The sequence below is a fragment of the Drosophila serrata genome, unplaced genomic scaffold (assembly GCF_035046125.1).
Source record: "Drosophila serrata isolate PLE 108 unplaced genomic scaffold, ASM3504612v1 contig_249, whole genome shotgun sequence".
Lineage (NCBI taxonomy): Eukaryota > Metazoa > Arthropoda > Insecta > Diptera > Drosophilidae > Drosophila > Drosophila serrata.
The window spans coordinates 319,528-346,227 of NW_028257147.1; the positions used below are offsets into that span (position 1 = coordinate 319,528).

The window sequence follows — 26,700 nt, forward strand, 5'->3', positions numbered from 1 at the left end:
TAAGAAGGTAAGAAATAATGTTCAGTATAAAGTTATGCTTGAACAATTTTTCTTTACCTTTCTGCGGTGTAGGTGGGAAAACAATGCAACACTTTTCCGAAAATTCTCTCACCGAAAGCCGGGCCAAAAGAAGCGAACAGTCGGTTGAAATAAATCAACTTCCGCTTGGCTGGCCCTCTGGGTACAAAGAACCCAAAAAATTAGTAACTAAGGGAGGTATAGATATAGAAAATACCCTGGAAAAATATTGGTATTTGATTAAATATTTGAAGTGAAAATATTTATTAAAAGAATATATATACATTTAAACTATGTGAAGGAGTCTTTTCCGACCCTTTAAATCATATATATTCTTGATCAGCACCAAAAACCAAATCGATCGATTTTTTTTTCAAATATTTCAATATTTTTAAAGGGTTACAGTTTTGAAAAATTGATAAAAATTGTAATTTTTTTACATTTTAATTACAGTATGCAGATTTATTAACCTAATATAAACTAGCAGATAGTTTCATTCCGAATTGAAATTAATGCTTTATAGTTAGTTATACTTTTTTTAATAATTGATTTTTCGGAATAATTGTCATATAAAAATGTTCATAAATATCGATTCAAAGAATTCGAATAGTTCAAGCTTAGTTAAGATTCTTTTTTTGATACGATCCTAATTTTTATATAATAAATATTTACACGTATTTACATAAACCAAATAAAAATAAAAAGATTTAGTTTAAAATTTTAAGGGTTTTATATTTAGTAAGCAGTTTACTTTAAAAGTTTGTAAATATTAACTAAATAATTAAGTAATAATTTTATTATAAATTTAGTAATATATATTAATTAAACATCTAAATTTGTTATTTAAATTAGCAGAACATATAACTTTATATCAAAAGAATGTGAGCTGAGAATGTCAGGATCTTAATTTTATGCCTTAATTGGTAATTATTTAAATTTATTTATATAAATTCAAGATTACTTGTTACTTTTATTTATCTAAATTCCCATCTTCTCAAACAATCTGATATACCCTTAAAAAAAAAATCCAAAAAAGCAAGGTAATTTAAAACAAAAGTGAGAAGCCAAAAAGACCACTTTTGGCGACGACGACGACGACCCCGTCTGACATAACTGCGAGCCAGTCACTCATCGGTGGCCAGGCACCTGCCCACCTGTGGGCAACGTTGCACCACCTGACCAAGGTGAAAGAGACGCCTTCGGCGGCGGTGGAAAGAAGGAAAGAAAGAAAGAGAGAAAAGACAGGGTGCATCATCCATAAGGGCGTTCCGCTTGAGATGCACTCTCGAGAGTGGAGTGGAGAGTTTGAATGGAATGCTTTGCATAAGACAGGCAAAACCTGACCTAGGCAACGGCCACTTCCGGTTTTTCCGAAGCGCGTCAAGAGTCAGTCTTCGGGTCTCTTCTCTTCTCTTTCACTTGCAACTGCTACTACGACTAGTTCCCTCTCTTTCCCCATTGTTGAGCACTTCACACACATACGATAATCATTTCGCATTACGGTAAGATAATGATTTCATTATGTATTTTTCATGTTATTAATTATAATGTTGCTGGCGTTGGAAAATAGTGGGAAAATAATTATTGGTCTACAAATTTTCCTCCTTAAGACAATATCACATATATGTGTGTGTGTGTGTGTGTAAAGGAAGTTGACTTAAAAAAGAAAATGCATAGCATCTTCTTCAGGTTTTCCTAGCCTAATGACAGTTGCGTGTTTTCTGCGGGAAGAGAGAGTCTGTCTGGGGGATCTTTCTTGGTTTTCCTCTTGGAACTTGGTCCAAACTGGTAACATTTACTAGTTTCTATCTTTAAGATACAAAGATGCGTTTTTAATGGCATTAGAAAATGTACGGAGCGGAGATCAGTGACCCTGAACTTGGATTGGAAAATAATTGAGGCACAAATGAGGGTTAGAAATATGTACAAAAGAGGTTGGAGGTAGGAAAATGTTTGGGTTCTACTAATTTTTCATGTGGTTAATAAAGAAGAAATTAAATAGAATGGTAAAGAAAGTAAACAATAATGATATTCGGCATGAAATAATATAAAGAAAATAATACAGCAAGACAAATTTAAGTAAAACTAATATTTAATTAATTTTTTAATATAAAAATATAAATAATTTATGTAAAATATCTAAAGAAAAATACTTTTTAAGCTTTTTGGAATACCTAACTCAGAGAAATATCTACTATTCCTTAATCTTTTTCAAATTAATTCAGAATTTATTCTATATTTTCACTTAAAATTAATTTATTTTTTATTCCAGTTTATAGCATTTTAATTAATAATTATTATTCCCTAAAACTCATTTTCCGTTTTTCCATTAAGCAAAATCACTTTCATCTTTAAGGCGATCAATCAAAGCTAGAACTTTCCACCTTTAGGCTTTATAATCTATATAAAACTAACCATTAATTTCTCATTTGAAATAAGGTTAGCGCCTTTAGCTCAGCTAACACACCTTTTTCTGATTTTTATTTTAACTTTTTGGATAATTATTATTGATAGAGTAAGGCGCCAGTTTAAGGTGGCTAACAAGGCGTGGTTTATAGCCACCAAGTTGACTTTTCGGTTTAAAGTCATTAAGAAAAAGGAGAAAAACAATAATTAATCAAAAAAGTAAATGTGAAAATTCATATACAGAAACTGAAGAAGACTTCTAAAGAGGTTTAAACAAGTTGAAAATACTTTTTAATGAAAATTGAAGGTATTAGATATAGAAAAGACACAAAATATCTACTAGGATTGGCTACAATAAAATGAGGTTATATGTAGAATCTAAAATATGATGTATAAATATAAGTTTGTGACAATTAAATTCGAATTTTTAGAATTAAGATTGAGTCTACAGATGAAGGGGGGCTTTTATTTAAAATGAAAGGAAAACTCTATTTAATTTGAGATATAAATATAAATGTTACATAAAAAATGTTAATTCTTATTAAAGGATTGGCTATAATATGAACATTTATTAATGTGTCTTAAGAAAAAATAAAAACTGAACTTAAAACAGGTGAAAAATTGTACTTTTAACAAATGAAAAATTTAGAAACTTAATGTTATCCCATTTTTAAACAGTTTTATATATACTGTCGCTTATTTAATTTATATCTTAAATCATATATTATTCATTTAATTTCAAAACTCTTATTTTATTCATTAGTTTTTCTTTATGTCCGTTTTATATACTAATTTCTCTCACTGTTGCCAATCCTTCTTCCAAAATCAAAATTGAAATAGTGGTCAGTAATTTGGTTTGTTCATCAGAAATCAAATCCTTCGATTTGTTTGCTGCTCTCTCCTTTACAATTTACAATTGAACCGCAAATGAAGTCAGTCACTCCCACAACCACACACACTCGAGCACACACACACACACACACACACACACACACATATTGCACAACATAATAAGTCACGCACAATTGCACAACCATTTGAGCAACCCTCGGCCCCCTGCCTTAACCCCTCGTCTGCTCTTAACCCTCCTTGGCCCCCCTTCTTGGCCCGGCAATTGTTGTCTGTCCCCGAGGTGAGGAGAAGCCAACAAGAGCAATTATTAACCATAAACAATTGAGAAGTTCCCACAGTTCGAGAGGGTTACGTTTCCCTCCCCCATTTTCCTCTCACATTTCCCGTGAGGAAAGAACAGCTGTACAAGGAGAAGTACGAAGAGGGTTAAGATCCCAAGGAAACTTGTTGAGCTGGACGACGACGTTTTCGTACCGCTTCGTTGACTTCTTGCCAGGTTTTGGTTAAGAAGGGTCGTCCGAAGACCTATATATACATACGTATAACTTGGCCCCAGGGGGAAGTCCCGCCGGGGGAATCCTTGTCCTCCTTCTTCCCATCATCATCATCAACACAAGCACCAAGTGCTGAGACAAAATATCTGTTAACACAACAAAAGAGGCCAAGTTAACGAGGGTGGACCAGCAGGGGGGTTGCTTTTCACACCGCAAATAAATCATAAGAAAAAAGTATCAATTTCACATTCTGAGCTTGGGAAAATGTCTTATTTATAGTAAAGAGAAAACTATTTTTAATATAATACATAAAACTCCAAACTAGAATACTTTTTAATCATGAAAACAAAGCTTTCATTTAAAGATTTCCCTCAGTGCCGCCACTATTTCACTTGAATTTCCCGTTGGCTTGGTCTCCCTTTTAACAATAAACAAAATCAAATTTCTATAAACAAAAACAGTTGGCTTGCAATTGCCAAAAGCTGGCGAAAAAGGGTCATCGTCATCGTCATCGTCATCGTTCTTCAGGTGAACAAACAATCGCTAAAGCTCCTTGGTCCTTGGTCCTTGGAAAAACAACAAACGCCAATGGGTTTTTTTTCCCTCTCTTCTCTCTCTCTGTGCTCTAGGGGTTGTCCCCGGCAACCTGAAGACCAATTAATTGCAACCATGAAAAAACAGTTGAGGGTTTTCCCCTCAACTGATGGTTCTTGGTATAAATCAGGGTAGTAGTAGTAGTAAAAGTAGTAGAAAAAAAAGGAAGGCAGGGGTGGCAAAAGATGAAGTGATAAGTACGAAAAGGCTACACAAAGTATCAAAGAGTCTACTCTAAAAGCCTCTAATGGAACCTAGCTAGCTAAGAGGTTTAAACCAAAGGGACCCCCAAGATAATTTGCGAAAGGGCAAAAGAAATATAATGCATAAAGAAAAAGTTACTGCCAAGTTGGAATTGATATTAAAGTTTAAAGATTTAAAAGGGGAAGTTAAGATGTAACTTAAGATGCAAAAGGAAGGCAATGAAAGGTCTTATGGGTATAGTTTATTTTATATTTATAAAGTAAATTGGTGGAAAAATAAAGTAAAGTATTCTATATATATTTTGTAGATATTTATATTAATATTTGTTTTATTTATATTATTAACTTTATGATAAAGAAATAAATCTGCGATTCAGAACAAGCGACTTAGTTAAAGTCTTGCAACTTAACCATCTCATAACTTTCAAGTTTATTAACAAATTCAACTTAAATTATACAAAAATCTTACACTTTCTTTACACTTTATAAATACTGAATACAAGAAATAATTTTCCTGGAAAATCCCCTCCTTCTTGAGTATATTTTTGCATCTGTTTGCCAAAACCATTTACCGCCCATGTGTTCTGCTTCTGTTTTGCAGCATTTAGGCATCGTTTAGGGGGGGAAACTCCCTATCATCTGCATCGCGATAATCGGCCAAAAGTGGCTCTGTCCCCTCTTATCACTCCTCTACCCCCCTTCCCTCTATATATAGGCCACATTTCATGCCTTTTTGCCACTTTCACGCCGAAGCGAACGGCTTGTGCCGATCGTCGAGATATTGCTGCGGCTTTTCGCTGGCTGGCAATTTTCGGGCGAACTTTTGATGTATCAATAACGAGTCGCATATCAGTCGCCCCCACAGCCTCTCCGCTTATCCAGCTCTTTGGCCACCGGTTGTCCACCACATATGAGGTCAGCTAACGGGACTCGTGTTGTTTTTCACTCCCCACCGACCCGCTTTTCACGTTGCTTTCCTCTCCCCCCGAGCATGCATTTTCGTTCGTCTGCCGTTGGCCAAAAACGAGTCGCCAGCCAGCAAGAAATTGCCTCAACTGAATTCAGCCGCTTCTTTGGGTGACGTTGCATGCGTCTCATAACGGTATCTGGTTGTATGTGGCCGCTAGGGCACTGAGAGAAAATTATGGGAACTTTTGAGAGTTCTGAGAGCAGGTTATAGTTGCTAAAATTGATAATATTTAAGGGGAAGTAGGTTATTTTAGGTAATTTTTTGTATTATAATTTTATATTATATTATTATATTTTATTATATTCATGATCAGCATTAACAACCTAATCGATCTAGCCATGTCCAGCTAAAATGTAATTTTTTTTAAATTTAGAAAATTTTATAAGGGATTAAAAAATATAAAAATTTATTAAAAAAAATTAATTTTCCACATTGAGAATGCAGAATGTTTAATCCAATAAAATTTAACTCAGGACTGCTTTCCGAATTAAAATTAATGCCCTTTTGGCTGAGATGATTTTTTTAAATTTTGATATTTTTAAGAAAATAATTCTCCATAGAAAATAGTGAAGTTCGTATCATATTATTAGGTTATTTATCATTAAATGTAAAATTGTCTTTGGTGGTAATAATATTAATAATACTACATATATTATTTATATTTTATTATATTAGAATTCTATATTTAATAAAAACTAACATAGAAACATAAAGTACCGATTGCCAGGGCAATGGATTATATAAATGATTATTAATGCAGATTTATGTATATACAGATTTCTTTAAGTAATTTTAATGTCAGCAAAATTTGTTTATTTATATTTATATATTATAAATATATATATCTTAAAATTTAGATTAAATTGAATAAGTCTATATTATAAATATTACATTATTTACTTGGTATTTGTATTCATTTCTTTATAATATCCTTATAACTTTTCTTTTTTTCTGTGTATTTAAACATTCCCTCCTTTGTTTATTTTTATTTATATATTATAAATATATATATCTTTTAATTTAGACTAAATTGGATAAGTCTATATTATAAATATTAAATTATTTACTTGGTATTTGTATTCATTTCTTTATAATATCCTTATAACTTTTCTTTTTTTCTGTGTATTTAAACATTCCCTCCTTCTCTTTTAATGCCTGTTGCCTGCTGATTTTCTGCCTGTCGTTTTGTTAATTAATTTGGCATAGGTGCGCCGCAGAAATAAATTAAAAAATATATAAAAAATAAATTGAGGCAAGCAGACTCCCAAAGCGATGGCAGATACAGATACAGCTACGCACAGTCTGTGAAAATCTTGGCCAAGGCTAAGATAACTCTACATTTACACCTTATATAAATATATATATATTATTTTATATTAAGTATTTAAAACCCTTAAATTGTAAACTGTATCCCATTGTTCCTTAAAATATTTTTAAGCATTTTCTTGAATGCTTTTCAACACCTACTCCTATTTACCCTAAAAAGCCAGTCATTTGGGGTGTGAAGAGCATTGCTGGGCTCAAACCAAGTGAACGAGACCAGAAACCCTTCACAGAAATTAGACCATTTTGGGGGGCTAGGCTAGCTCTTGAAATTGTTGGACTTTTCGTTGGCTAAGTGGGAAGCTACTTTCCGATGGTCAAATCAAAAAAAGGGGAAAAGCGCATAGGATGGCATGAGATACACAGGATACACGATACACACACACTGAGTATTGTTGATACATTGCAAGGATGGAAAGGACTGCTTTTCAGCAACCTTCTCCCCCACCCAGCCTCCTGTAGAAAATTTCTGGGTATTGTTGTGGCAACTCAATCGTTGTGCTCCGAACTCGATTGTGGCACTTGCTTCTAATTGAGCGCCAGTTGCAGTTGCAGTAGTTGCAAGGACCCCAGGATCGGGAGCCAATCCAATTATGCAGGCCAGGAAAGGAGCCTACACACTAAAACAGGAAAACGCTGACCAAAGCATTTTCCTCATTCGCATTTTCCCCCATCTCTCCAGTCTCTAGTCCCAGTTCCATTCGCATTTCCATTTCGTTTGCTCTCCTGTCTGTCTCTCTGTTTGGTGTGTTTGTTCAGCTGCTGCTTGGGCATTTCGTTCACGTAAAGTGTACAAAATTAAGCCACCGAAAATTATTAATTTCCCAGAGATGATGATGATGATGATGATGATGGTTCCCCCACGTGTTTCAACACAATTTTCTGGCATTTCGCATTCAATGCATCCATTTTTACCTTGCGGATCACTTCCGTTTTCCTTCGTGCAATTAGCAAAATGTGCTTTGGTTTCAGAAAAAAAAAGAATGATACGTTCTACCTGTATTACCCTCACCTGAGGCCGCCTGGTTTGCCGCCACCTTTTTGCATTTGGATAATTGTGAGCGTCGATTTGAGGTGGTAGAGTTTTTGGTTTTTGGCTTATTTCTTTGTTTTGTTTTTTTTTTTCGGTGCAATTAGCAACTCGAAGCGGGCCAATTTGCACAAGGCCAACACAGTAGTTGAGTCTGCTGACCACACCCCTTTGAGCCCTGTGAGCCCTGTTTTTTTTGCATGTGAGTGGGCGGTCTGAGAAAGGTTTTCTTGTGAAAATTCTCTGTAATTCTGGGCTTAAGAAAACTGAGTTGGTGGCTTTTAAATGGTCGAAATGATGGGGGGTGGGGACAATTTAAGTGGTTGGCCAAGTCCCTTTGGTAATAGATCATTGACCCTTGTTAGAGGCCTCAAATTAACAGGTTATTTTAGTAATTAGAAATGCATTTCTTATGCAGTTCTTTAGATAGAAAACTACCCCTTAGATAAACTCATTTCTAACTAATTTGAATAATATTTTCATTTGTTAGACAAGTATTTGGTTATTTTTTTTATTATATTCCTAAAGTAAAGACTAATTTAAGTTTAATTTATGGTAATCGTTTATCTGTAATCTTGTTCTTTATTATTTTAATATTTTTAACTATTTATTTAGTATGTAAAATATATAAACGCGTCAAAAATTGACAACAACTTTATTAATCTAGTTAAAAACTCGTTCAAAAAACGAATGTTTTCATCAAACAAATAAATTATTTAGTAAACCAAGTTAAAAATAAATTAATTCCATTAAAATTGTTCTTAAAGCCCCTTTTCATTTAAAGTATTTATTGTATTTAATATTTAATAAAATATGGTAAACCAAGTAAAACAAACAAAAAATTTACTTTTAATGATATCTGAAAGTTCTGCTTATTTGAATATATTTAAAGATCTTTGATAAAAACTCATGAAAAACCTTCTTGTTCACAGTAAACCAATATAATATTTAGTATCCCATTTTAAAATACACAAAGTCCATTAAAATAATTGCTTAAGTCTCTCCACATCTAAATTTTTTTTATGTTATATTTATAATTTATATTTTATAATATATATAAACCCCTTATAAATACGCAAAATCGTCACCAAAGTAATTTTAAACTCATGCAAGCACTTAATGTTTAATATAATTATATATAATACTTATAAAACTTTTTCCAAATAAAAAAAAATGCTAATTAACTTTGAATGAACCTGCGCCTGTTTTAAATTAAAATCCGTTTAATTCATTTATAATTCGTATATACCATTTTTACCGAAATATTTCTGTCATCACCAAAATCCAAAGCAATTAAAACTACATCTAGAAACTGAATTATAATGTCGGAAAAAGTCTACAGATTCATCAGTTTAAAACAGAACAATGACCAGGTCACAAGTATTATATTTTTTTGTGTTCTGGTTAATATACCTTGGTTACAACCATGTAAGTTAGCTTAAAATTTAAATATATAAAATATATATTAAAAACTATATTAAATAAGGTCAAGGCCGCCTACAAATTCACTTCCCTGGACTGTGAACTTTTAGCACCTGAATTTGGTCAGGTAACTGTCTGTGAGATCAAAACTATTGATCGAAAGCGTAATATGATCAATATAGAGACGATCTTAGCTAAAACTATCAATCAGGTATTTATATAATATATAAAATATATTCCATTTAAGTGTTAAATTTATTAAATATTCCAGTATGAGCTCAAATTTAAAATGTATAGAAAATATAGTGGCGTCTGGGAGCCTTTTATGTACGATATGACAGTGGATATATGTCAATACTTTAAAAATCCCAAAAAGTTTTTTATACCAAATTTATTGTACTCGTACTTCCAACCATTCACAAATATCAATCACACTTGTCCCTATTTGGTGAGTAATTTAGTAAATTAAATGTTTATAATTAATTAATGGGGAAATTATCCTTCTATAAAGTCTGGCACTGCGGTGCGCCTTTGGAATTTTTCACCCGAAGAGGGCGGATATATGTCCAAACTTCCATTGGATCAAGGACAATATGGCTTAAATGCAACATATTATTTAAACAAAGTGGCAGCCCTCAATTTAAATGGGACTCTGATGTTCTTTAAAAATAAATAAATATATAAATACAAAAAAAAAGATAAAAATAAATAAAGAAAGAACAAGATTAAGAAATAAAGAAATGAAGAAAAAAAATATTCATATAAATAAATAAAGAAATGAATAAGTAAATTTATAAATATTTATATATACAGATTGTAAAAAGGTTGTGGGAAAGAAAATTGTTAATAAATTGCATTTACTAAAGTCTTCCTGTATTTAATTTTTTATATATTAATATATTGGTATTTTATTTAACAAAATTCAACATGAAAACTTCTGTAAAACTGATTTATACATTTTATAATGATAATATTAATAAGCTTTTAATTATTTTCCCAATTTCCCATCATCTTTCAAACTAACTTAAGCTGAAACCTAATAAGCTCAACACTATTTTGTATCTGCAAATATACATTGATCCATCCTCAATTTCCTCTCCTCCCCCTACTCATTTTCCTAGCATATTTTCCACAACCCCTTCCCCTCCTCCCTAGAATCCCCTTCGGAGCAGCTGACTTTATAAAGGGAAATTGCCTGGCAAATTGTGTTTCGCAAATGTCAAATGAAATATGCAATGCATCTAATGGATTAACTGGCTAAGAGAGCCATCAATGCATCACAGTTCGCTAGAAGGGAAAATGTGTACTATGAAAAAGGGTTTATATTTGAGAGGAAGAGATAGCAAGTAAAATGTTGCAAGTTAGTTTGAAGTTTTTTTAATACAAAGTTTTATAAAACGAAAAAGGAAAAAAGAAAAAAACAAGAAAGAAAGCTAACTTCGGCACGCCGAAGTTTATATACCCTTGCAGATAGAACTTCTATGAATAGGAATCCATACAATATAAATTATATATATTTGTGTTAAAAAACAATAAAGTAATACCTGCTTTCATTTCATTCACCTATTCATATTATATTTGCAGTTTTACATACACAGATTTGCATTTTTCCTCTACATCAAACGATCGTTTGTATGGCACCTATAAGATATAGTCGTCCGATTTTCATAAAATTTGACACAAAATTTAAGACTAATATAAAATAGCTATACCTTAAATTTGATGAAAATCAGCTGAAAACTGAAAAAGTTATAAATTTAATTGTATTAATTTCTCGATCGTTCCTATGGGAGCTATATGATATATTAGTCCGATTTTCATAAAATTTTACACAAAATTGTAGAATATAGTAAAATGGCTATATCTTAAATTTAATCCAATTCTATTGAAAACTGAAAAAGTTAAAACTTTTTTTGTAAAAATTTTACGATCATTCCTATGGCAGCTATATGATATAGTCGTCCGATCTGGCCCGTTCCGACATATATACGAGTGAGAGTATATAGAAGGCTAACTACAAAGTTTCATTTAGATAGCTTCAAAACTGAGAGACTAGTTTGCGTAGAAACGGACAGACGGACAGACAGACAGAAGGACAGACGGACAGACGGACAGACGGACATGGCTAGATCGACTCGGCTGTTGATCCTGATCAAGAATATATATACTTTATATAGTCGGAGGTGCCTCCTTCACTGCGTTGCAAACTTCTGACTGAAATTATAATACCCTGCAAGGGTATAATAACAAGGATGATAAATTCGGGAAACCCAAGTTTAAATATTCTTACAGTTTGCAATTGAATTTTTTATAATCTTAACAATTTCGCATTTTTTAAATCAATATTTATCGATAGTTTAAATGACATTTTTTTCAAAAAACTCAAATTTTCAAAGCTCATAACTTGGTCAACAAATTTTAGATTAATTTTAATTTGGAAAGCTGTATTCTGTTAGTTTTTATAAGGTTAATAAATACTCTATTTAAAATTTAAAAAAATCCAATTTTTATCAATTTTTTCTATCGTAACCCCTTATAAAATGTTGAAAAAAAATAGTAAAAAATATTTTTCTGCTTGAGATATCTAGACCGACTCGGCTGTTGATGCTGATCAAGAATATATATAATTTATAGGGTCGGAAATGACTCCTTCACAAGTTGTATCTAAAATTACAAAATATATAATGTTATAATTATTAATTTAAATCTTTATTCGTAGCTTTTGTTATAGGTTAAAATATTACATATAAGTACTTTTGTAAAACGTAGTAAATTTGTGGTATTTCAGAACACATATTTTCTGCAACTGACACCTATTTTCCACATTTTCTTCTAATAAGCTTTCTAATGTATTATTTTCTTGGCCACAATAAAATATGGCCTGAAGTGTTACCTTTCACCTCCCCCATTCTCTTTTCCTCACTCTTAACAAGCTTTTCTCTCCCTTCTGGAATTTACAGAATTTTTCCTATTACGTTCATTTTATTTTGTTGTATTATTTTTATTTACGCATCAAATTTTATGACAAAATACTTGAAAGGCCCCAAAACGGATTATGTGCAATTGGAAATTAAATTAGGAAATGGTGGCCGTGTGATGAGTGGCAAGTGGGGGGTAAAAAGTCAGGGGAAAACAGGGGAAAAACCAAGAAAAAGAGGGTGAAATCCGGGAAAAGGGGGGAGAGTCTGTGGTGAGGGGGAAATCCGTTGTTGTATTTTTTTGTTAGGAAACGAAATCCAAATCGAGAACTCAAGTGGCGGTCACAGAAAATGAATTTTCGTACTCTGTGTTATTGTTCCGCCTGCTTCTTGTTCTTCTTGTTATTTTCTTATATTTTTTTTTTTTTTGCTTGAAAGGGAAAACAAACATTTTAATTCCCATTGAGTTCCTTATGGAGCAATTTCGACTCGGCAGCAGCAGGAAAATTGCGTTCTAATCGAAGCGAATGAGCAGTGCCTTGGCCTCGGCCTCTCTCCACCCATTAAAATGCATCCCTCAAGTGCTTCTTTGAGTTCTTTTTTCTACTCTTTTTTTTAATTCTGAATGTTTCACGAATCGAATTACAACAAAAGGAAACAAACAGAAACACACACGCAGCAATTATATAGAACTTGATTCCTGCAGGAGATGGAGGTCCAACTTAAATTACAGTGTATATTGGGAGGGAAAGGATATTGAAGGAGTTCTTTTGTCCAATTTCTTGGTTTATTGTATTTTATTTAGTAATCATGTTTTAAAAGATTTTTAACTAAAATATTGGTTTATAAATTATTTCAAGAATTTTTTAAATTTACTTTAATTCCTTGATTTATATTTTAAGTGAATACAAAGTTTGTTAGTGCACCTAAGTGCAGTTATTGCAAATTATGAGCATTTTTTATTTGGCGTTTGGCTTTAAATATAAAATAAATCATGAATATGATTTATATATTATGAAATTTTGTACATCTAATAATAATTATTAATAATTAATAAACAATAATCAAAAGTTTAAATAATGAAATACCAAAGTGTTTTTAAAACCCATGCAAATATTTTAAAATACTGTTTTATGCCTCTAAATATGATAAAAAACACCATATATATGATTAAATTGATTTCTCCTAATGAATTTTATTCTTTTTTTAAATAATAAGAACACAAAAATGCTTTTAAAAACACTGCAAATATTTTAAATTATTTTTAAATGTTCTTTAATTGCTTTCAAGTTTTTATTTATCTAAAAATAATCAATATTGAAGCATGATTTACTTTTAATTCAAATAAATATAAATACTGATTTTCTTAACAAATTAAAATAATAAAATACTTTTTTTTAGCCTTTGCAAATATTTTAAATTAATTGCTGGATTTTCCATAATTTATTTGGTAATTTTATTCAACCTTAAAGCTTGTATTTTTTTTGAAGGTATTAAGAAATAAAGCATGCTTTACTTGTATTTAAGAAAAACTTACATAAACATTAAATAAATTTTAAAAAAACTGTTTATAATCCATTAAAGCAATTGAAAATTATTTTAAATTATTTTTTGAAATGTTTTATGTATCATTTTTTATAATATTTATATTAATATTTAATTTTATTTTTCTTTAAAATTGTTTATTATTTAAATAGTTCACTGTACTTTTAGACTGAACAATGGCATATGGCTTGGACCACCGACCGCAGGCTGAACCAATTTTAATAGAGATTGCAATTTAGCCCCCAACCTTAACCCATCCCCTTCCTCTCCTCCCTCTCCCCTCTCCTCCTCCTCTGCTGCTCCTGGCTTACTCCATTGCCAGCATTTTCTTTGCCTTTTGGCAGCTGCTGACGGAGTTGGGTTCGCAAACCTCAACCCATAATTAAATTGGCCAATGTGAACAGGCAACAGGCTATACTCGAGGCTAAAAGAGACTCCGGAGAGGAGAGAAAGGGGTAAGGCCGAGAGGATAGGGGAAAATAGAGGAAGGAAGAAAGGAGACACAAGACAACTAAGCAATTTTAGAGAATTTTCTATAAATAATTAAGTTGCACTTTGATTTTAAGAGTAAAGGTATATTGTAGTTATATAAAATAACTTATTTGTGCGGCTTCAAATTAATTAATTAATTCTCACACTTAAATTCCACCTCATTTAATAACTAAATTCATATAAAACCTCTTTTTGATTTATTTAAAAGTAAGAAAATTTTTTGTCTGTCAAGAAATAATTTTCTAAAACGCTTTTAACCACAACAAACATTCAATTAAAACTATCTGCAGTTTATTTCATAAATAAAGCAATTTGTAATTAATTGTAAGAGTAAATTAAGCTAAAAACTGAATCCTGTTAGAGAGTGTCAATCCTAATGCTTTACCTTTCGGCTTTTTCTGACAATGTGGTTTCTTAGCCTTAATGCAACTGGCCAAAAGTCATCGTCAAACGTGGCTTGTAACTGCCCAAGTATGTGTGTGTGTGTGTGTGTTTGAGCCGCGTTTTCAGCTTCTTCTTCTTTGAGCTGTCTGTGCGTTGTCTCCTCTGAACTTGATGGACAGGCGCAGTCTTCTTTGGGCTTCTTCTTCTGTTGCCTCTTCGCGTTAACCCTCCACCGGCACATCTGTGTGCCCCCCACACACCCCGTAGATAAGGGTGCACTGAGGAAAATATATGTATATACATATATGGAAATAAAATAAAAAACCTTATAACAATACGGAATTTAATAGTATTTTATTAGCCCAGAATCGATATCGATATTTATTTCAATCAATAAAAAATATATTTTTAAAATTACTGTGGAGATTAATTAGGTTATATAATGAAATAATTATTTAATATCTTAAAAATTGTATTGAAAATTTGTATACCTTTTTAGGGTCTTATAATTTCAGTCAGAAGCAAAAAACGCAGTGAAGGAGTCATTTCCGACCCTATAAATCTTAAATATTCTTGATCAGCATCACAAGCTGAATCGATCTAGAAATGTCCGACAGAAAAAAATATTTGACCAATTAAAAAAAAAAAAAGATCGTTAAAATTGTCATAAATTTTAACAAAAAAATTTAATTTTTTAAATTTTAAAATTCAATATGCAGATTTGTTAACCCTTTAAAAACTAGCACGGGAAAGTGTTCCGAATTGGAATTAATGAATTTTTTCCCTAGTTATGATAATTGAGAAACTTTAATTTTACTCAAAATAATTACCATGTAAAATTTTTGTTTTTTATTCCTAAAACTCTTAATATACCAATAATTTTGTATTAATTATAAATAGTTGAAATTTAAAATATATAGATTCGCTTTGAAAATATTTTATTTGAAATTGAAGAAATAATATAAAAAACTTTGAAATCTTTCGGTTTTAATATAGTCCTGATCTTATGCTAAAATTTCTCTTAGTGTACCCTTAACTCTTAGTGGTTTTTTCTTCCTACCAATCTTCGGTTCAAATGCGTGAGTTGCAACAGGCCAGGCCAAGAAAGAGGTAACAAAACAACAAAAAAAAGGTACAAGAAAGAGGAAGGAGGGAAGATTGTCCAGGAATAAGTGGCAGTCCTTCGGACCTACCCGTTCCACATGATCTCTTTTAAGGCTCACTCTTATTGTTCTTTAACCGTGGTCTCCTCATGCATTAATTTAAGGTTGCTTCGTTTTTTTCTACCTGTATTTTTGGGCTACAAAAAAAGAAGCACGTTTGCAGGGAGTGAGGTTTGTTTTTATTAAGTTATTTACTCACTTTTTTATTTATTTTTCTTAGCTTTTTAATAATAAACTAAATACTTTACTGAATACAATACAAAATAAGAAGAGTTTAAGATTTATATTCCTATTAGTCCTTTTGTTATTTTTCATTCTCTTAAATATTTTTAAAACTCATTATAAGTAATAGCTTATTTTTAGCTTCATTTGAATATATAAAATACATAATATATTCCTCATAAATAATAAATTCCCCTAATTCATTTATATTGTCGCCTTGGAAATCATAATTCCTTCCCAGACAAGGTCTCTGATAGTTTGGAGCCAAGGCACCATCACATCCTGTCTGAAGAGTCTTCAGCCCACGCGTTGTGCATAATAAATTCACAAGTTTACAAAACACGAAGGCCCAAGGAATGGTAAATAATTTTAAAAACAGATTTTCTACTCATTCTGCTGCTGGTTTCTCTTCAATGTTTATTGAATATTTGATTTTGGAGCCTCGCGGCGTTTGGCGACACAGAAGCCAATGATAAAGATGATTATGTTGATGTCTTTAGACCCTATAGGATATACTCTTCCCTTCACTATCCTTCCCTCTTTCCTTAATAATAAGTCTACTACGGACATGTCCCGAAGTACCGCTACTAAAGACGCATACAAATGACCTTTGGGTAGTTATATTTCCCTCAGGTGAAAAGCCGACTAGACGAGCGTCTCGTGAAGTTTTTTTTAGTAATTTTCCTGGACTGAAAATACACGGAAAATCCGGCTTAATTATGTTTATCCTGTGTATATTGCCTGCTCCTTGAGTCCTTGAGTCTGTATAATTATTGTCTTAAATTTGGAGTGTTTTGTGCATATTAATAGGAAAAGGAAGAATAGGTTAGGAAATGGAGGAAATGTCCTTGGGAAATTATTTATTATTAAAAGGAAGAGTGAGTTACTGTTAAACCAGGGTATTTTTTTTTAGGCCTCACTTAAACAAAAGATTTTCAGTTTTTAAAGCTTTTAATTAAAGCATTTCCCATTAGTATTTTATATTAAAATAGTACCTTCATTTTTAAGCTCCTAAATATATTTTTAAACACAGTTTTTTGAGGATTTATCTATAAATTCGTCATTCAAATCCCAAGTTGAATGTCCTCTTTTAATCCTCTTGGCTTAAGCCTTCCTTTCTTAATTTCTTGGTAATTTGAATATTGGCTATATGGAATTACTACTTCGAAATCGATCCTATTTTAGTTTTTTGATCTCTTGATCCTCTGATTGAACATCAAATAAACGAAAAATAAACACAAAAGAAAACCAGAATGAAAACAAAAACAACAGAAGCCGATAAAGATTAAGAGGAAGGACTGGAAGCTGAAAGTAAACAGGAATTTGAAACCAAAGAATCAGAATAAGAAGAATCTGAAAAAGTGAAGAAACCAAAACAAGGGCGGAAGGCTGTTTTCTTTGGGGGATTACTTGAATAACAAAAAAAAAGGGTATACAATTAAGAAGATTTTAATAAGAAATTAGAAAATAAAAGAAAGTAAGTTGAAATTTATCGAAAAGAATTTCAAAATAAAAAAAAAATAGGAGGGCTAACTTAATCTACAGAGAGTTTCATTTCTACAAGAAAATATAAAAACCTTGGCAAACTTATCTTAGAATTTAAATTTTGAAGCGTGGGTGTGGTCACAAAGACAAAAATAAATTACAAAAAAGGTTTAACAAAAAAAGCAAACACAAGAAAAGGTTTAAAGCAGAAAAGTTTCATAGCCACGAGCTTTTCGCATCAAAAAGAACATGTTTCCAAGCAAACAGGTTTTGTTGCTGAAGAGGGGGGGAAAAGAGGAGTAAAAATAAGAAAGAGCCAGCAAAAGAAGGTGTAGAAGAAACGTCAGCTTAAGCAAACAGGCGACAAACACTGCGCCTTCTACGTCTTCCAATCCCGATCCAAAAAACTAACCCACTCCCTAGGTATTTCCTATCAGAATGCAAGAGGCTTACGTAGTAAGCTTCCTAACTTGTATTCTGATAGCCTTTCGTTTGTATCTCAGGTTATTGTGCTCACAGAAACCTGGTTAAAGCCGGAGATTCTGAGCTCCGAAGTTTTTCCAGCTGTGTTCACGGTATATCGGCTAGATCGCCCTGTCAGACGCGGGGGTGGAGTTCTAATAGCGGTGGACTCCTCACTCACGTCAGAATTATTAACCTTCGAGGAATGTAACGATGTTGAATTCCTCTGTGTGAAGCTATCTATCAAAGGTAGCTCCATTTTTATTACCTGTTCCTACATACCTCCACTGTCGGAACTTCCTATTTATTGGAATCACCTTTCCGCTATTCAGATGGTTTCCAGTAGACTTTTGGATAGAGACCAGTTGGTAGTTCTAGGAGATTTTAATATCCCTGGTGCTATTTGGTGCTCAAATAATTCCACCAATACTCTCCATACACCTACACAACATGACTTTATCGCTGGCTTGTTTGACATTTCGCTGTCTCAAGTCAACCATGTTCGAAATTCCTTACAGCGCTTGCTCGATCTTTGCTTCGTCTCTGATCCTGCGAGAGTCAGTTTAGCAAGGGTGGCGCCTCTGACGCAGCCCGAAGATCCTTATCATCCAACTTTCGATGTGACTCTTGATATTGGGTGTGACGTACAGAATATTTCTGATCGTCCAGCCAATAAAGTCCTATGTTTTCGCAAAACGGACTTTGAACGGCTGAATAATTTTATAAACGAGTTCAATTGGTCTGATCTATACATGTGCACTGACATGGCAGTTGCCGTGGATATTTTTTACAGTGCCATGAATTCATTTTTTACTGAATGTGTTCCGTTATATTATCCGCCAAGCTCGAATAAACCGCCGTGGTTTACTAAAGAGTTGAGCCGACTTAAAAATAAAAAATCTAGACTGTATGCTAAATTCAAAATCACCGGTTCTCAATCTGCCCTTTCATTTTATTTATCAGCTCGGTCAAACTTTACCGTGCTGAACGCGCAGTGTTATAAAAACTATTTAACTCGTTGTAGGGCCCAGTTCTCACAGGACCCAAAACAGTTTTATAATTTCGTTAACACTAAACGTAAACCTAAAACAAATCCTTCCTCGCTTTCATTTGAAAATACTACCGCAAATAATGATCAGGCAATAGCCGATCTATTTTCGCAGTTTTTTCAAACAACCTATTCTAGCTCTTCGTATCTACACCAGACCTATTCCTACGACATACCCAAATCAAACTTAATTTTCTGTCCCAGCCTAAACGAAAGCTCTCTCCTTTTAGATCTTCATCGTGTCAAGCCAGTTTATTCGCCAGGTCCCGACGGAATTCCAGGCTGTGTGCTCAGGTATTGCGCCGACGCCCTGTGCTATCCCCTTCTGAAATTGTTTACCTTGTCCTTAGAAACCTCCCACTTTCCCATTATTTGGAAGGAATCGTTTATTATTCCTCTCCACAAAAAAGGTAGCAAATTGGATGCCAGCAATTATAGAGGAATCTCTAAGTTGTCGGCCATCCCAAAATTATTTGAAAATATTATCACCCCTCATTTACAGCACCTTTGTAGATCGGTTATTTCTCCATGTCAACATGGTTTTATTAAGCGAAGATCAACAACAACAAATCTTTTGGAGCTCTCTTCCTATATTATAAAGGGCTTCCATAATAATTGTCAGACAGATGTAATCTATACTGATTTCAGTAAAGCTTTTGACTCTGTTAACCATTCTCTCCTCGTTAGAAAACTCGATTCAATGGGTTTTCCAAGTGATCTTCTTAATTGGATCTCAAGTTATTTGAATGGCAGGACGCAAAAGGTCCTCTTTAAGAATAATTTATCCAATGTTCTAAGGGTTACATCTGGCGTCCCGCAAGGAAGCCATTTGGGACCCTTATTGTTTACATTATTTATAAATGACCTGCCCAAAGTCTTGACTAACTCCAGAGTACTTATGTACGCGGATGACGTCAAGCTTTGCGTGCAATACAATGACGTTGCCTGCCAGTCGGATTTACAAACAGATCTTAATAATTTTCAAACTTGGTGCCGTGTAAACTTATTAAACTTAAATGACTCGAAATGCAAGCTAATGACATTCTCACGTGTCGTTCCTAAGCTTGCTACTTACACGCTGAACTGCTGCTCTTTGGAAAGAATTAATTCTGTTGACGATTTGGGCGTCCGCTTGGACCCTAAACTTGACTTTATTGATCATATTTCGTCTATGGTGAATAGAGCCAGGGGTGTGCTTGGATTTATTAAACGGTGGTCGAAGGAATTCAATGACCCCTATGTTACTAAATCCTTATATACTTCCTTAGTTCGTCCTATCCTAGAATATGGATGCTGCGTTTGGAGCCCTCAGTACGGCGTCCATAGTAAACGCATTGAGTCGGTTCAAAAGAACTTTTTACTTTTCGCTCTACGCGGTTTAAATTGGGATGCAAACCAAAGATTACCTTCCTACTCTAGTAGACTCCTATTAATAAACTTGCCGTCCTTAGCCAATCGTAGAACGATGCTAGGGATAACCTTTATTTTTAACCTTATACATGGTGATGTGGAAAGTGCTGACTTGTTGAGTCAGCTTAATTTCCATGTACCATGTAGAACTACTAGATCCTATATCCCATTAGTGTTGCGCCACTGTAGAACCTCCTTTGAACTGCATGAACCTTTTAGAGTGCTATGTGCAAATTATAATGATTTGTACACACTAATCTCTAACGTAGATACCCTTCCTAAATTAAAATCTTTAATACTAACACACTTAGTAAGCATGCAAGCTAACAATCTGGCAGCACGCCGGTAGTTCAATTTTCCTCGTATTCTGTCCTATATTTTCCATCGCGCCTACTAACACCTAACCCTAACAGGCACGTGCCTGGTGTCATACGGGCCACTTGAATGTACTGAACTTAGTGCATCAACGTCCAAGAAAACCGCAAGAAGAATCAGAGAGCGCAAGAATTGGAGACTTGAACTTAAAGAGTTTGAAAACCTGAAATTCTCTCCCTCTCCCACTCCATTTCCACCTAACCTTCTCCCTTCCCCACCCTCTCTCTCTCTCTTAATAAAAAAACTGGTTAAAAGTAGATCGTTAACAGAAAAACTTAAAGAAGGAGCAAGAGCGGGACAGCAAAACTTAACGAAGTTTCTTCAACTTCAAACTTGTTGCATGTCAACTACAGCTCTGTCTCTATCGCACTCTCTCTTAAGCATTGCACTGCTTGATCGGCCAAAGCTGCTGTTGACTTGTTGCTGGACTTATTTGTTTGTATTTTTTGTCTTGCTTGCTAGCTGTCGCCGCTGACTGGTTTTTCTTGTTGGCCGCAAAGACATAGAAAACAAGTTTCAAGCCAAAGTCGCTGGCAAAACGCCAGCGATGTTCGAAAACCGCCCGCAAATCGCGCGAAAAACGCAACATGTTGCTGATTGCCGCTCACCACTCAGAGCGCTCTCTTTCGAACTGCCGCTCTCTTGAGCTCTGTTAACGCTATGCTATTACTCTGTTCACTACTCTTACTCTCTCGTGGAGTTTACATTCGAGTTTCGAACTACGAATTTCGAACTCATCTCGTACTCATTTTCGGGGTATCGTTCCTCGCCATTCGTTTTCGCCCCTCATTCGTTTTTCGAATCAACGCAACGCAACAACGCCTCCGTGAAGAAAAGTGTTCGCTTGATTTTTCCGCCGGGTTTTTCGCAGGTTTTTCGTGTGTGTGAGCGAGCAATAATAACAACAAAAGTCGCATTGTTTGCCAACAACAACGACCAGTGCAAATACTAAGCTTAAGGTATGCATTAAAAGGAGTTTAAAGAGTGTGCAAACAGTGTGTGTGTGTCTGTGGTGTCTGCAAAACTGGATATTAAACATAAAACCAACAGTCAGAAAAGTCGAAGAAATTAACAAAAATTAAAGCAAGTAAAGTGCAAGAAAAAACAGGATAAATACAAGAAGAATAACCATGAAAATCTTTGAAAATATCTTGTGTTAAAATTCACTAAAACAAATAACAGTTAAAACTCTGTGAAGTAGAAGAAGACGAAGAAGCAGTAGGTGCAAGGGAGAGGCAAAGCAGTGGCAGCATCTCAGCCAGCAGCAACAGCGGCAGCGACCGAGGCAGCTGCGTCACCGCTTCATTAGTTCCCTCTCCCTCGCTCCCCGTTTATCTTCAATCCTCGATCGCAGCGTCTCTGGCGATCTCCCCCCTCCCTCGCCAACGAACACACCTTTACCTGAGAAACAGGTTTGCCTGTGTGCGTGTGTGTGTGTGTGTGTGTGCTTGTGTTGCGGCGCGGTGGTTTGTGTTTCTTGGAAGCCTTTCAAGCGCTTTTCTTACCTGTTACAACCAAAAAAGAAAAACAACAACAACAAAACGAAATGAAGAAAAATAAAAGAAACATGTTGCAACTCTAAGCAACAACAAAAATAACAAGAGAGAGAACGATGTGTGAGTGCATGTGTGAATGTGTGTAAGGGAGAGATGCAATTATAACTGTGAAACAGGAGAGATCAATGAGAAACAGAGATCAAGAAAGAGTCGAAAACAAGGAATTTGTGAAGAAACAAAAAAGAGGAATAAGTGAACGATAAAGTAAAAGATGGAACAAAATAACGAAAATAATATTTAAAGCTTTAATAAAATGATAAACATGCTAAGTAAACTTAAACAAGAAAATAAAAAGGCTACACTTGAAGAAATATGTGGTGTAAACAGTGCTAGTAAAATATAAAAATGCAAGAAAGCTTAAAAAACTGTGAATAAGATAAGAAACAAACCAAGAAAGCCAAGAAAACAATACATAAAAGGCATAAATATATTTCAATTTAAAACATAATTTAAAATGATAAATAAATAACCACAAAATAAATAATTAATCTCAATACCTCTTCCCCCTTTTCAGTTATTCTCCTTCATTTTGTTCGGATATGCTCGTAATATAAAAAAAAACAACTTTAAATCAAATATCGTGTGCTTAAAATAATAATAATAATAATTGATGTGGTGTTAAAAACAAAAACAATTCAACGCAATGGAGCGTTGCAACAGCAACAGCAGCAACAACAACAATAGCAGCAGCAGCAGCGAACGCAGCTAGAAAAGGAGACGCGAAGGAGAGCCGCTGCAGCCGTCATTTACCGTTATCGAAGCCGAAGTTCAAGGAGGGCGGAACTGGAGTAAAATAGCAAAAGTTCTCTTCGTTTCGTTCTTTTTTTTGTTGCTCAAGACAAAACGTCAACTGCAGTTTTAGCAAGAAAACGGGAAAGCGGCTATAATAACCAAACTTTAGCTACAACAACTAAAGAAAACAAAAAAACATAGAATAGCTAACTAAAAGCTAGCAGAAGCCACAATAACAACAACAACGACAACGCCAGCAAAAGTGACAAAATGAGGCGAAAAACGGACAGCAGAAGGAGTAGTGCGAGGAGATCAGCAACAGCGCTAAACATTTGGCACTTTTTTCTTATCGGTAAGTGTTTTCCTTTTACTTTGTTTTGTTTTTTGGGTTTCTCTTTAAATGCAGATAAAGAAAGGTCTCGAATAAATGTAAACAATATGATCAGAAATTTTGAGGAATATAATGAGTTGTAAAATGTATAAAGTAAATTGAAAATATTTTTATACCCTTTCAAGGTAATATAGTTTTAGTTAAAAGCCATAAATCATATATATTCTTGATCAGAATTAATAGGCGAATCAATCTAGCCATCTTAAAAAGAAAAATAAATTTGAAAAATTTTTCCAAGTTTTAAGGTGTTAAATTTGATCAAAAAATTAATCAAAAATTTTTAATTTTTTAAAATTTGCAATTTAGTACGCAGATTTATTAAACTAAGAAAAAGTATTATAGAACAGTTGTCCGAATTAAAATCATGGCTTTTTTGGCTTAGATATGAGAGTTTTTTAACCTTTATTTGCCTCTGATTTAAATAGGTTAATCTACTACCTTAAAACACCTTAATTTCCACCTTTACTTCCCTTGACATTTTCTAGTCCTCTTAATTTTCCAGTTTGCATTTTCGGCACACGCATAGCTAGCTTTTGGTGACGACACAAATCAATTAAAAGTTTCAGTTCCTTTCCCTGCTTATGACAGGGGGAAGTCTTATATATTTTTTTTCTGAATTTTCCCACCCAATTTTCCCCTCGTAGAACGATGATCATGGGATGCTTTTGGCCCTGTCGCTTTGGCTGTTGTCACCTTGCAACGTCACTTTAGTTTTTTGTTGAACTTTCTTCCTGTTGTTGGGCTGCCTTGACGTCAGCATAAAGTTTTTTATCTTGCTGCTCAAGCCTCTACTTTTCCCCCTTTTTTCCACCTTTTTACCAAGCCTTGATTTCCCAGCACTCATCCCCCCTTCGTCTTTGTTTCTCTCCCACGCTCACTTTGGCTCCTGTCAATTGGCAGCATTTACTGTTCTCGATATTAAAACCAAACTTGAGTTACAGTCGCTATTCTGTATAAGGGATTTATATTATATAGGGGATATTTATATTTATAGGGGAAAAATATGTACATTCTATTGAAAGAAATCTTATTAAATAATATATGAAAATGTGCTTTAAGGGTACAAAAACAACACAAACAAAGTCCAGAAGAAACAAGATGTATTAAAATAAATAAATCATTTTAAGAACTTTAAAATTCCATTTAATATAAATATTACGACAGTATCTATGTTATGTTCTGACTGATTTTTGTGTCAGGCTCCTTTTTTCAATGTCCTTGCCCATCCCTGTCTAAAGGCTTCTTTAATATTCCTAAAAATATACATATTTTCGGTGCATTTCATGGAATACCTACTGTATCTTCCAGAAGCAAAGTGGAACAAATATCAAGAGTAGGTGGAAAAGCTGATGGCAACCGGGTAGCATAAGGCTATAAGGAAAACTTTAGTTTGGCACGCTTCACCAAACTTTGTTCTCTTTTCACTCATATACAACTTTGCTTACAAAATGCTTTTTTAATACTTAAAGAACCCACGGAAAGCGCGTAGCGATGAAATATCAAAAGGCCTGGGCTTAAATTTAAATGTGAATTATATCCAGTCAGTCGGGAAAATCGGTCAAACTTAACAAACTCCGAAAGAGAGGGGAACAACCAATTTCTTTATATTAATTTGTCTGCGATTAGTCGTCATCGTTCCCCCCTTTTTCCGTTCTCAAGATATATTGCACCATTAACTTTATGGCGCTTCCCCACTTTGTGTGTTTTCTGTGTGAGTGTGTAATCATTTAATAAATAAAACGTGTTGATTTGACATCTTAATTGGGCCTTTGACACGCGTTTCTTTATTTTGGCTGTAATTCCCTGGAACAACTACTTTTGCCAGTCGTAAAAAGTTCATTTCTTGGCTTAAATGTCAACGCTTCTTCTTTGGTGGAATCAAAAGTCGTCAGTTTTAGAAATCAATGAACTCTCTGAGGTGGTTTTATTTTCGGTTTTCTTGGCCCAAAGCTATAGCTTCTTGGGAATTGCTCAACTCGGGGGCATTATTAGATTTGATGACAGCCATCGAGGGGCAACCCGGGGAGAGCATTGGCATTAAAAACACATTAAAAGATTAGCAAGGAATAGAAAAAATGCGCGTGGCTTAAGGCGAATAATTAAAAGAAAAAAAGTGTGAAATGAAAAGGAATATCAATTTCAAGGCTACATTTTCTGTATCCTTGAGATTCGTTTGAATCCTCAATATATATAATATCTTTAAAACCTTGAATATATCTTTATCGTATCAGTTTACCCCAAAATTTACCACCACATTTCCTTTAGTTTATTTTTACGCAGAGCACTTGTAATGTCCTTCTGCAGACGCCCTTCTCCTTTGATTCTCTCGGCATTATTCCCCGTTGATCCTTGAAGTGCCTTCCAATTTGGCTGAGTTTTCCTTGGAAAATCCTGTCTGTGTGTTAGTGTGTGTGTGTCTGCAGTGGAATGCTTAAGGAGCAACGCAGGATATTGCTTGAGAAGTGCTTGAAATGTCGTTCTACCTGTCTCCTTTCCTCCATGTTTATAACAATTTCTCTGTGTGCGTTTCCTTTTCGTGTTTTTTTTATGTTTATTTTCTTGCCTTTGGTTTTTATTTTCGTTTTTGCAGCTTTGTTTTATTTATGCCTTCGTTCGTTGTTCGTCTGTCTACCTGCTCCGTTCTCTGTGTTGAGTTTTCCCTTTGAGTTTTTCCACATTCATTTCATTTCCTGCCGCCGGCGGCTCCTAAAACTTCTTCTTCTCTTTTTTTCCCCTAATTTTCCCACCCCTCCCTTAGTTTTGCTCAAAAACTATGTAGTATCTCCTTTTGCGACGCTTTACTGTTGGTGTTCTGTGTTTTTTTTTGAGCGCGTGAATTATGATTGTGGCTTAGTTTTTCCCACTTTTCCAGCGTTGTTATTATCCCTATTGTTTTTGTTATATTTTAAGTGCACTCGAAGAAAGTAATTAAGATTTCTTAATTAAGAGGTCATTTTAAATTCGATTTAAAGACAAGAAAGGGTACTGAAGGGAAGACCAAGTTTATATATTTTTGAAGTTTGCCATCTAGTTATAGGAAAAAATTAAGTTAAAGGAATATCCATATTTTTAAGACAATTTTTGTTTTTAAATCCAAGTTTTAATAAAGCATAACTAAGCCAAAAAAACATTAATTTTGATTCGGAAAGCTGTTATATGTTAGCTTTTATTAGGTTAATAAATCTTTATACTCAATTTAAAATTT

The 26,700-nt window shown here is 33.8% G+C and overlaps 2 protein-coding genes across 3 annotated transcripts in view; one reads left to right on the top strand and one right to left on the bottom strand.

Moving 5' to 3' along the window:
• Positions 1 to 26,700, bottom strand: part of fred (friend of echinoid) — a 401,947-nt gene that overhangs the window by 164,515 nt on the left and 210,732 nt on the right. The gene's annotated exons all lie outside the window — the stretch shown is intronic.
• Positions 21,593 to 26,700, top strand: part of ed (hemicentin protein echinoid) — a 110,634-nt gene continuing 105,526 nt past the window's right edge. For both annotated transcript variants that reach the window (XM_086832364.1, XM_020956891.2), the window contains exons 1-2: positions 21,593 to 21,775; positions 22,887 to 23,456. In XM_086832364.1, coding sequence (XP_086688490.1) covers positions 23,375 to 23,456 — 82 coding nt within the window. In that variant the 5' untranslated portion in view covers positions 21,593 to 21,775; positions 22,887 to 23,374. The remainder of the gene's footprint in view (positions 21,776 to 22,886; positions 23,457 to 26,700) is intronic.